Source organism: Sinocyclocheilus grahami, unplaced genomic scaffold (assembly GCF_001515645.1).
Source record: "Sinocyclocheilus grahami isolate Dianchi unplaced genomic scaffold, SAMN03320097.WGS_v1.1 scaffold880.1, whole genome shotgun sequence".
In the NCBI taxonomy this organism is placed as follows: Eukaryota; Metazoa; Chordata; class Actinopteri; order Cypriniformes; family Cyprinidae; genus Sinocyclocheilus; species Sinocyclocheilus grahami.
The window spans coordinates 301,106-313,260 of record NW_015506059.1 but is presented as its reverse complement, the minus strand read 5'-3'; the positions used below and the strand labels follow the sequence as shown (position 1 = coordinate 313,260).

Sequence of the window (12,155 nt, the reverse complement as noted above, 5' to 3'; positions counted from 1 at the left end):
TATCACTGTTTTGACTTCGCCACAGCACCAGTTAGTATTTCATCTCAAGTAAACGTTCGGGAAATGACTATGTTCTGTAAAATCACGGTAAGAATGCTGTAAATAAAGAAACCTACATGCATTTTCAATGGTATACCCAAAAGTGTTCTTTGACTACATCAACAGTTTTAATCTGATAAAAGCTATTTTGCTTGATTTTGTTGATGGTAACAAATTATGGTTTCTATTTTGAACATGACAAAAAAAATCTTAAAATGTGTGTAGGGCAAAACGAATCACAATACCAATATTTGTTGATGTTTGTACACTGGGATGTGATAACACTAACTCATTTTCTACATTTGAGAGGTTGTGTTTATCCTGTTAGAAAAGGTAGATTTAGATCATTTTTGCTCATTGTCTATTTGTATCCAAAGATTTTCTGGTCTTATACTGCCGATAGTGGTAATGATTTATTCATGTGCAGTGCCTTCAGTTGACTGTTCTATTGTTATGCTGAAAATATGGATGCCATCATCCTTTTTATGATATCTGTTCTGGTGAGGAGCTCCCTTTGCTTAATTCCTTAGTGTGGTGGAGGGACTTTGATCCTCTGACAAATTTGCAAATCAAAACATAAAAAAGGAATAGAGAGAGCCATAGGTCTTGTTTTAAGGTGATATGCACCAAATAATCAAAGCAGTACATTTAATTATTTTGCCCAACATCAGCTTTTATAATATATTTTTGTTTTTAATTTAGATAATGTACTTGCTTATTGTTTCAGAATATTTGTTCTGAAAATATTTTCCTAATGTGAAATATTTTGCACCCTGTATCCTCTATCTTTGTAGGTATTATTCATAAGAATGAGTTCACCTGTGCACAAGACTCGAAAAATATCTTGTATGTTATTATATATCTGCTTTTATTTGTATAGTGGTTCTGAATTTACACTAAAAGTTCTGAATCTCTGCGATGCACAAAATACTACAACAAATTTGTCAATTTAAATCATCGCTAGTTGTTCTGAATCGAACAACTTTGATGAGAAGTCTGTCATCCAGCTGTTCTCTCACCTCACTTTTGTGTTCAATTACCAGCATTCTACATTTTAGAAATGTCTATGCCTTGATGCATTATGTAAGAAGTGAACAGCAGGGGGTGGAGGGCATCAATGAATTTCCTTTGGATGCTCAAACTAATCTCATTTTGAAGCTACACTAAAATGACGGGTAGTCTGGGTGAATAATGTTAATCTGTACAATTATTCCATGATGTCCTTCTGAAGCCATTTGAAGTTTTTGAAAAACGTTTGAGTGAAATATAACATTTGTTTATGTTAATTACATAAGGCAGCTCTACCTTAACATGGCCATAAAACTACAGCAGATAAATAGAAATCAGTTTCTAAATTTTAGCAAGATGAATGCAAGATAATTGTCATCTTGGCTGATTAGACAAATTACAGGCTTGAACGTAAAAAACATTTTAGCTTGAAAACTTACTATCAGTATTCATAAGCAATTTTTCAATGTATATAGCTTAACATATCCATAACTAAACATTGAGGGTCAAAGATTTACAATCAGTCCTAAATATGACAGCATGGAGCGCAAACCATGGTAATTTTCGAGCTAAGATGCATTGTTTTATATAGCATATTTTCTCAGGTACACCCAACATTTTATACTTTATATGTAAAGCATTTCAAAGCTATAGAAAGATTGCATCAGCATTTTTATTTCTGTAAGGTGCATTTAATTTCTTTCAATACATTGCTATTACATGAAATGCTTTATATCTGTCCTCTCTGCCCTTAAAGAGCCCCATACATTAAAGGGATAGTTCACCCAAAACTGAACAAATAATTCCGTGCAATGTCAGTAGTAAAAGACAATAATTTAGGTCTTACCTTTCAAACAAAATATGAACAATATGGGTCCTTGCCTTTATTCCTCTCAGCTTATATGTTGCTTGTCATAGATTTCAAGCTAACCATAAAATGGATGACCCGTTTTCTCATCCCAGTTCTGCAAATGAATATTTGCATACAAAACAAACCACACTTTCCTCCCTCAAAGGAATTTCCTGATCATTTCCTTCCTTAGTACTGGTTTGAAGAAGCAGGACAGGAAAGCCCATTTCCTGTTTTCTTGGTGTTGGCTCCTATCAAAGTATTCATAGAAAGCTAAAAGCACAATGGTCAGATTCAACACGGCTGAAGAAATGCAACCTTGTTTTTAGGAGTTCTGTGATGTTAACGTTCTGTTCCAAAAAAACTGTTCTGTATGTGGTTTTACATTACAATACAGATGTGTGCAATCATGTAAATTTTTAGCACTATAATGCAAATGAGTCACATTCAAAACAAGTATTGATATTTGATCACTTTATTTAAATTTTTGCAAATGATACAAGGAAAAAAAAGTTAGAAATTTGCAGCCTAAATGTCCCATTATTTACAAGAGCAATGCACATTTTATGCCTTTTCAAAAATATTAATGTTTTACCGTTGGCATTAGCATTCCTGTAGTTATATCACCACATGATGACAGCACAACATTTCATAAATTTAGTGAGAGGAAGAGAGAGAGAGAGTCAACCGGATGTAGAGAAATGTGCAAAATATAACAAAGAAAAAATGCCTTAGAAACCATTAAAAATCAAAGCATGTCACAGCTTTTGCCAGCTGCTTCCTGGTGTGCATTTTAAAGAGACTCAAGCAATCATTGAAAAAGAGTCTTACATATAAATACTTTAGAAGATTATAATCTCAAATATTAAATTCCATAATATCTGAACTGTGATAATATTTTGGACACAAATTTATGTTATCCCATGTATTCGTTTTGAATCAATTTATTTACAGTTTGTACAGCCCTTAAAACTTAATTGTGCTCACTAATAAGATCTGGTTTATCACTGCTCAAATTAGTTATTCATATGTGATAAGTACATATGATACAGCACTAAATATATACGTGAAGATTAAGTCTTAAAATCCTTTCAAATCCAACTAAAATCATTCATCTTGCATTTAAATGTGTCCAGACAATTTTAGAAAGGACAGAGTTTCAAACATTTTCAAAGGTACAAAAATAGAACAAGTTATCAGATGACCATTTTTATATTAACTACACACATTGTTGGATTGGATTTGCATTTCCTATCTACAAAACAAAATCAAAATTACATAAGTTTTCTCTTATTTACAGTTAAATTGTGATAAAAAAAAATACATATACATATATATATATATCAATGCCTGTAAAGAACATATGTGGGAATTGAAGAAACAGTCAATATGGCAGTGCACCATTGCTTAAATGAAAGACAGATTTACACAGTCATCTAGACTGAAAAAAGTGTGTGTGTGAATGTACTGTGTATAGATAATAGCGTGAAAACTATTTCTTTGGCGAAACCGCTATTTCGAGATGTGGTAGCCGAAAACTGCTTTTTGACCCACTATCACTGCTGGATGATGATGACATTCTGGACTTCTTTGAAGACTGAGCAACTCCACCAGCACCCTCAATCCTAACCTCACTTTCATCTGTCACTTCATATGAACCTTTACTTTTTGAGCTAAAACCTCCAACTGTAGCAAACTTCAACTTTCCTTTTTTGCCTTTAACCTTTTCTCCATCAACTGAAACTTTGCCACCCTCTGCCTGTAAGTGGCCTTCAGCAGAAACAGGGGAAGCTAAACCTCCCTCATCACTTACAGAGGATGAGTGATGTTGTGTTTTTTTGAAGAGGTCAAGGGAGGCAGATTTACTCTTTGGTGAAACTTTAAACCCAGAACTTCCCTCTATTGCTAACTTGCCACGTGTCAATTCCCCAGAACTAAGGCTCAACTCCTTGGACACCTTTGCACCACCTTTACTGGTAACATCAATTTCTTCTCCATCAACAGTAAGATCAGCTGCACTACCACCTTTAGATTTAGATTTGGCAAATATTTTTGGCATTTTGACTTTCACTTTTCCACCACTGCTTTTCCTATCAGTGTTCTCCATTTCCAGACTTTGGGAACTAACTTTAGAACCAGCAGCCAATTCACATGAACCTACATCAACTCCCATCTCTCCTCCACCTACTTTAGGCAATGAAACACCAAACTTTGGTACTTTGATTTTGGGAAAGGTTACATTAACATCTTGGTACTCCATCACACCAGATAATGATGCATCTGGCTTCATGTCTAACCCACTTGCAGTCTCTCCTTTTTGTCCTCTTACATTAAAGCCTGGTATTTCAATGCTCCCTTTTACTCCTTTTTGTTCGGTGAGATTTAAATCAGAATCTAAAGCACCACCACGGACATTTACAGCAGGCACTGTCAACTTAACATCCTGTATTTTACCTTCTATGTCAATGTTAGCCCTGCCTTTTCCATTAATGCCTGATCCTGCTACCCTGACATCTGGGGAATGAAAATACTTTTGCGGAAGATCTAATGTTGCATCTCTAACATCCAGTTCAGGAGTTTTTATCTCAGAGCCAGAGATGCCAACTTTTGTCATTTTGATTTTCCCCCCTTCTGTTTTGAAATCGGGACCACCCAAACTTGCATCTGGTGTCTGAATATCAGTTCTAAGGCTTGCAGAAGGCAAATTGACATTAGATTTTATAGTTCCAGATGCAGATGAACTACCTTTAACTTTCGGAGATTTGATGTCAAACTCCACATCAGGAAAATGTAACTTTCCAAAAAAAGGTTTCTTTACTTTTGTTGACTTCATCTGTACGTCAGGTTCATTTGTCTCCAACTTGATATCGCCATCAAAGGTTTTAGACTTTCCCTTCCCTTTAGTCAACTTGAATTTACCCTTCTTTCCTTTCACATCTATGTCCATATCAGGCCCTTCTACACTACCACCAGCATCAGGAATATCTGCATCCAATTTTGGGCTCTTAATTCCAAGTGAAAATTTAGATTTTTTCATTTTTGGCACCTTGATATTTGCATCTGGTCCACTGATATTGACATCAGGGCTTTTGACATCAATACTCGCCCCTATATCTTTTTCAGGCATTGAAAGACTGCCACCTGAAGGCTTTATTCCAAAGTTGGGACCTCTGAATTTGGGGAGCTTAACATGTTTTAAACCACCTTCGGGCCCTTCAATGTCAAGATCTGGAGCTTTACCATCAATTTCAGGTCCTTTAATATCAACATCTGCTTTGGGGAGGCTGAAGTCAATATCTGGACTCTCCAATTTGGGACCTTTGAGTCCAAACGATAGCATTTTGATTTTAGGCATCTTGATGCCACCTTCTGGGCCCTCTATATCAACATCAGGACCTGCAATGTCCAGTTTTGGTGCCTTTAGGTCACCTGAAATCTTTGGTACAGAAACATCCATATCACCTCTGACTTTGGGGCCTTTAAGATTTAAGTTGACATCTGGCATAGAAATCTTTGGCCCTGATATGGAAGGCATTTTGTACTTGGAACCTTTGACTTCACCCTCAGGTCCTTCAATGTCAAGATCAGGAGTTTTAACGTCAATTTCAGGTCCTTTAATGTCAACATCTGCTTTGAGCAGATTTATATCAACATCTGGGCCATCCACTCTAGGACCTTTGAGTCCAAATGACGGCATTTTGATTTTAGGCATCTTGATGCCACCTTCTGGGCCCTCTACATCAAAATCAGGACCTTCAATGTCCACTTTTGGTGCCTTTAGATCACCCGAAATCTTTGGTACAGAAATATCCATATCACCCTTGACTTTGGGGCCTTTAAGATTTAAGTCGACATCTGGCATAGAGATCTTTGGACCTGATATTGAAGGCATTTTGAACTTGGGACCTTTGATTTTCCACTCAGGCCCTTCAATGTTAAGATCAGGAGTTTTGATGTCAATTTCAGGTCCTTTAATGTCAACATCTGCTTTGGGGAGATTGATGTCAACATCTGGACCCTCCACTTTAGGACCTTTGAGTCCAAATGATGGCATTTTGATTTTAGGCATTTTTAAGCCACCTTCCGGGCCCTCTATATCAACATCAGGACCATCAATGCCCACTTTTGGGGCTTTTATTTCCCCTGACATATTTGGTACAGAAACATCCATATCACCCTTGACTTTGGGGCCTTTTATGTTGACATCTGGCATAGATATCTTTGGACCTGATATGGAAGGCATTTTGAAATTGGGACCTTTGATTTTCCCCTCAGGTCCCTCAATATCAAGTCCAGAAGCTTTAACATCAATTTCAGATCCTTTAATGTCAAGATCTGCTTTGGGGAGATTGATGTCAACATCTGAACCCTCCACTTTAGGACCTCTTAGTCCAAATGATGGCATTTTGATTTTAGGCATCTTGAAGCCACCTTCTGGGCCCTCTACATCAACTTCAGGTCCTTCAATATCCACTTTTGGAGCCTTTATGTCACCTGAAATCTTGGGTCCAGAAACATCAATATCACCCTTGACTTTTGGACTTTTCAAATTGAGGTCTACATCTGGCATAGAAATCTTTGGACCAGATAAAGAAGGCATTTTGAATTTGGTGCCCTTGATTTGTCCCTCAGGTCCTGCAATATCAAGATCAGGAGTTTTGATGTCAATATCAGGTGAATTTAAACCAACATCACCACTAGGTACACTGACATCAATTTCTCCTTTGGGTGATTTAAAACCAAATTTTGGCATTTTAAATTTTGGCATCTTGAATCCTCCCTCTGGACTTTTAACTTCTACACTTGAAGAATCAACTTCCACTTTTGGCATATTGACATCACCCTCCAAACTGACACCTGCTTGACCTTTCACTTTAGATCCTTTCGGAAGTTTGACATCAACATCAGGTGCTTCAATCTTTGGCCCTTTAAATCCAAACTTGGGCATTTTGAATTTTGGCTTTTTCACATTTGATTCTGGAAAATTAACCTCAACATTAGGGCCTTCAGGACCAGATACTGATGGCATCTTGAGATTTGGGCCCTTGATTTTTCCTTCAGGCAATTCTATGTCAGGGTTTGGCCCCTTGATACCAACATCTGGTGTTTTAAAGTCTCCTTCAACTTTTGGAATTGACACATCAACATCTGGACCCTCCACTTTTGGACCCTTCAGTCCGAATGATGGCATTTTGATCTTTGGCATCTTAAAACCACCCTCAGGTCCTTCAATGTCTGGGCTTTCAATCTCAACTTTTGGTGGTTTAATATCTCCTTCCACTTTTAGAACGGACATGTCAGCATCACCTTTCAGTTTTGGACCTTTGAGGTTGAAATCCATATCAGGCATAGAAAGTTTTGGGCCAGAAATTGATGGTATCTTGAATTTTGGACCCTTGATTTTTCCCTCAGGTCCCTCAAAATCAAGCTCTGGACCCTTGATATCCACATCAGGGGCTTTAATTCCTCCTTCCAATTTCGGAATGGACACGTCAACATCACCTTTCAGTTTTGGACCTTTCAGGTTGAAGTCAACGTCTGGCATAGAAATCTTTGGACTAGAGATTGAAGGCATCTTGAATTTGGGGCCCTTGATTTTTCCCTCAGGTCCTTCAATGTCTAACTCTGGAGCTATGAGGTCCACATCTGGTGCCTTCACATCAACATCTGGACCCTCAACTTTTGGACCCTTCAGTCCAAATGATGGCATTTTAAACTTTGGCATCTTAAAACCACCATCAGGTCCTTCAATTTCTGGGCCTTCAATATCAACTTTTGGTGCTTTAATATCTCCTTCCACTTTAGGAACGGACACATCAAAATCACCTTTCAGTTTTGGACTTTTCAGGTTGAAGTCAACGTCTGGCATAGAAATCTTTGGACCAGCGAATGATGGCATCTTGAATTTGGGGCCTTTGATTTTTCCCTCAGGTCCTTCAATGTCTAACTCTGGAGCGTGGATGTCCAATTCTGGGGCCTTAACTTCAATATTGGCTTTAGGGATTTTCACATCAATATCTGGACCCTCCGCTTTTGGACCCTTCAGTCCGAATGATGGCATTTTGGACTTTGGCATCTTAAAACCACCATCAGGTCCTTCCATTTCTGGGCCTTCAATATCAACCTTTGGTGCTTTAATATCTCCTTTCACTTTGGGAACAGACACATCAAAATCACCTTTCAGTTTTGGACTTTTCAGGTTGAAGTCAACGTCTGGCATAGAAATCTTTGGACCAGCGAATGATGGCATCTTGAAGTTGGGGCCTTTGATTTTTCCCTCAGGTCCTTCAATGTCTAACTCTGGAGCGTGGATGTCCAATTCTGGGGCCTTAACTTCAATATTGGCTTTAGGGATTTTCACATCAATATCTGGACCCTCCGCTTTTGGACCCTTCAGTCCGAATGATGGCATTTTGGACTTTGGCATCTTAAAACCACCATCAGGTCCTTCCATTTCTGGGCCTTCAATATCAACCTTTGGTGCTTTAATATCTCCTTTCACTTTGGGAACAGACACATCAAAATCACCTTTCAGTTTTGGACTTTTCAGGTTGAAGTCAACGTCTGGCATAGAAATCTTTGGACCAGCGAATGATGGCATCTTGAAGTTGGGGCCTTTGATTTTTCCCTCAGGTCCTTCAATGTCTAACTCTGGAGCGTGGATGTCCAATTCTGGGGCCTTAACTTCAATATTGGCTTTAGGGATTTTCACATCAATATCTGGACCCTCCGCTTTTGGACCCTTCAGTCCGAATGATGGCATTTTGGACTTTGGCATCTTAAAACCACCATCAGGTCCTTCCATTTCTGGGCCTTCAATATCAACCTTTGGTGCTTTAATATCTCCTTTCACTTTGGGAACAGACACATCAAAATCACCTTTCAGTTTTGGACTTTTCAGGTTGAAGTCAACGTCTGGCATAGAAATCTTTGGACCAGCGAATGATGGCATCTTGAAGTTGGGGCCTTTGATTTTTCCCTCAGGTCCTTCAATGTCTAACTCTGGAGCGTGGATGTCCAATTCTGGGGCCTTAACTTCAATATTGGCTTTAGGGATTTTCACATCAATATCTGGACCCTCCGCTTTTGGACCCTTCAGTCCGAATGATGGCATTTTGGACTTTGGCATCTTAAAACCACCATCAGGTCCTTCCATTTCTGGGCCTTCAATATCAACCTTTGGTGCTTTAATATCTCCTTTCACTTTGGGAACAGACACATCAAAATCACCTTTCAGTTTTGGACTTTTCAGGTTGAAGTCAACGTCTGGCATAGAAATCTTTGGACCAGCGAATGATGGCATCTTGAAGTTGGGGCCTTTGATTTTTCCCTCAGGTCCTTCAATGTCTAACTCTGGAGCGTGGATGTCCAATTCTGGGGCCTTAACTTCAATATTGGCTTTAGGGATTTTCACATCAATATCTGGACCCTCCGCTTTTGGACCCTTCAGTCCGAATGATGGCATTTTGGACTTTGGCATCTTAAAACCACCATCAGGTCCTTCCATTTCTGGGCCTTCAATATCAACCTTTGGTGCTTTAATATCTCCTTTCACTTTGGGAACAGACACATCAAAATCACCTTTCAGTTTTGGACTTTTCAGGTTGAAGTCAACGTCTGGCATAGAAATCTTTGGACCAGCGAATGATGGCATCTTGAAGTTGGGGCCTTTGATTTTTCCCTCAGGTCCTTCAATGTCTAACTCTGGAGCGTGGATGTCCAATTCTGGGGCCTTAACTTCAATATTGGCTTTAGGGATTTTCACATCAATATCTGGACCCTCCGCTTTTGGACCCTTCAGTCCGAATGATGGCATTTTGGACTTTGGCATCTTAAAACCACCATCAGGTCCTTCCATTTCTGGGCCTTCAATATCAACCTTTGGTGCTTTAATATCTCCTTTCACTTTGGGAACAGACACATCAAAATCACCTTTCAGTTTTGGACTTTTCAGGTTGAAGTCAACGTCTGGCATAGAAATCTTTGGACCAGCGAATGATGGCATCTTGAAGTTGGGGCCTTTGATTTTTCCCTCAGGTCCTTCAATGTCTAACTCTGGAGCGTGGATGTCCAATTCTGGGGCCTTAACTTCAATATTGGCTTTAGGGATTTTCACATCAATATCTGGACCCTCCGCTTTTGGACCCTTCAGTCCGAATGATGGCATTTTGGACTTTGGCATCTTAAAACCACCATCAGGTCCTTCCATTTCTGGGCCTTCAATATCAACCTTTGGTGCTTTAATATCTCCTTTCACTTTGGGAACAGACACATCAAAATCACCTTTCAGTTTTGGACTTTTCAGGTTGAAGTCAACGTCTGGCATAGAAATCTTTGGACCAGCGAATGATGGCATCTTGAAGTTGGGGCCTTTGATTTTTCCCTCAGGTCCTTCAATGTCTAACTCTGGAGCGTGGATGTCCAATTCTGGGGCCTTAACTTCAATATTGGCTTTAGGGATTTTCACATCAATATCTGGACCCTCCGCTTTTGGACCCTTCAGTCCGAATGATGGCATTTTGGACTTTGGCATCTTAAAACCACCATCAGGTCCTTCCATTTCTGGGCCTTCAATATCAACCTTTGGTGCTTTAATATCTCCTTTCACTTTGGGAACAGACACATCAAAATCACCTTTCAGTTTTGGACTTTTCAGGTTGAAGTCAACGTCTGGCATAGAAATCTTTGGACCAGCGAATGATGGCATCTTGAAGTTGGGGCCTTTGATTTTTCCCTCAGGTCCTTCAATGTCTAACTCTGGAGCGTGGATGTCCAATTCTGGGGCCTTAACTTCAATATTGGCTTTAGGGATTTTCACATCAATATCTGGACCCTCCGCTTTTGGACCCTTCAGTCCGAATGATGGCATTTTGGACTTTGGCATCTTAAAACCACCATCAGGTCCTTCCATTTCTGGGCCTTCAATATCAACCTTTGGTGCTTTAATATCTCCTTTCACTTTGGGAACAGACACATCAAAATCACCTTTCAGTTTTGGACTTTTCAGGTTGAAGTCAACGTCTGGCATAGAAATCTTTGGACCAGCGAATGATGGCATCTTGAAGTTGGGGCCTTTGATTTTTCCCTCAGGTCCTTCAATGTCTAACTCTGGAGCGTGGATGTCCAATTCTGGGGCCTTAACTTCAATATTGGCTTTAGGGATTTTCACATCAATATCTGGACCCTCCGCTTTTGGACCCTTCAGTCCGAATGATGGCATTTTGGACTTTGGCATCTTAAAACCACCATCAGGTCCTTCCATTTCTGGGCCTTCAATATCAACCTTTGGTGCTTTAATATCTCCTTTCACTTTGGGAACAGACACATCAAAATCACCTTTCAGTTTTGGACTTTTCAGGTTGAAGTCAACGTCTGGCATAGAAATCTTTGGACCAGCGAATGATGGCATCTTGAAGTTGGGGCCTTTGATTTTTCCCTCAGGTCCTTCAATGTCTAACTCTGGAGCGTGGATGTCCAATTCTGGGGCCTTAACTTCAATATTGGCTTTAGGGATTTTCACATCAATATCTGGACCCTCCGCTTTTGGACCCTTCAGTCCGAATGATGGCATTTTGGACTTTGGCATCTTAAAACCACCATCAGGTCCTTCCATTTCTGGGCCTTCAATATCAACCTTTGGTGCTTTAATATCTCCTTTCACTTTGGGAACAGACACATCAAAATCACCTTTCAGTTTTGGACTTTTCAGGTTGAAGTCAACGTCTGGCATAGAAATCTTTGGACCAGCGAATGATGGCATCTTGAAGTTGGGGCCTTTGATTTTTCCCTCAGGTCCTTCAATGTCTAACTCTGGAGCGTGGATGTCCAATTCTGGGGCCTTAACTTCAATATTGGCTTTAGGGATTTTCACATCAATATCTGGACCCTCCACTTTTGGACCCTTCAGTCCGAATGATGACATTTTCATTTTTGGCATCTTAAAACCACCATCAGGTCCTTCAATTTCTGGGCCTTCAATTTCAACTTTTGGTTCTTTAATATCTCCTTCCACTTTAGGAACGGACATGTCAACACCACCTTTAAGTTTTGGACCTTTCAGGTTGAAGTCAATGTCTGGCATAGAAATCTTTGGACCAGAGATTGATGGCATCTTGAATTTGGGGCCCTTGATTTTTCCATCAGGTCCTCCAATGTCTAACTCTGGAGCTTGGATGTCCAATTCTGGTGCCTTAACTTCAATATTGGCTTTAGGTATTTTCACATCAATATCTGGACCCTCCACTTTTGGACCCTTCAG

At 39.6% G+C, this 12,155-nt stretch overlaps 1 protein-coding gene across 5 annotated transcripts in view; it reads right to left on the bottom strand.

Annotated features, from left to right (window-relative positions):
• Window positions 1–2,356: 2,356 nt before the first annotated feature.
• ahnak (AHNAK nucleoprotein) overlaps window positions 2,357–12,155 on the bottom strand; it is a 34,209-nt gene continuing 24,410 nt past the window's right edge. For 2 of the 5 annotated variants that reach the window (XM_016248496.1, XM_016248498.1), the window contains exon 7: window positions 2,357–11,584. In XM_016248496.1, coding sequence (XP_016103982.1) covers window positions 3,390–11,584 — 8,195 coding nt within the window. In that variant the 3' untranslated portion in view covers window positions 2,357–3,389. Of the gene's footprint in view, window positions 11,585–11,869 lie in introns of all 5 variants that reach the window. The other 3 variants (XM_016248501.1, XM_016248499.1, XM_016248500.1) reach the window with 3 other exon arrangements.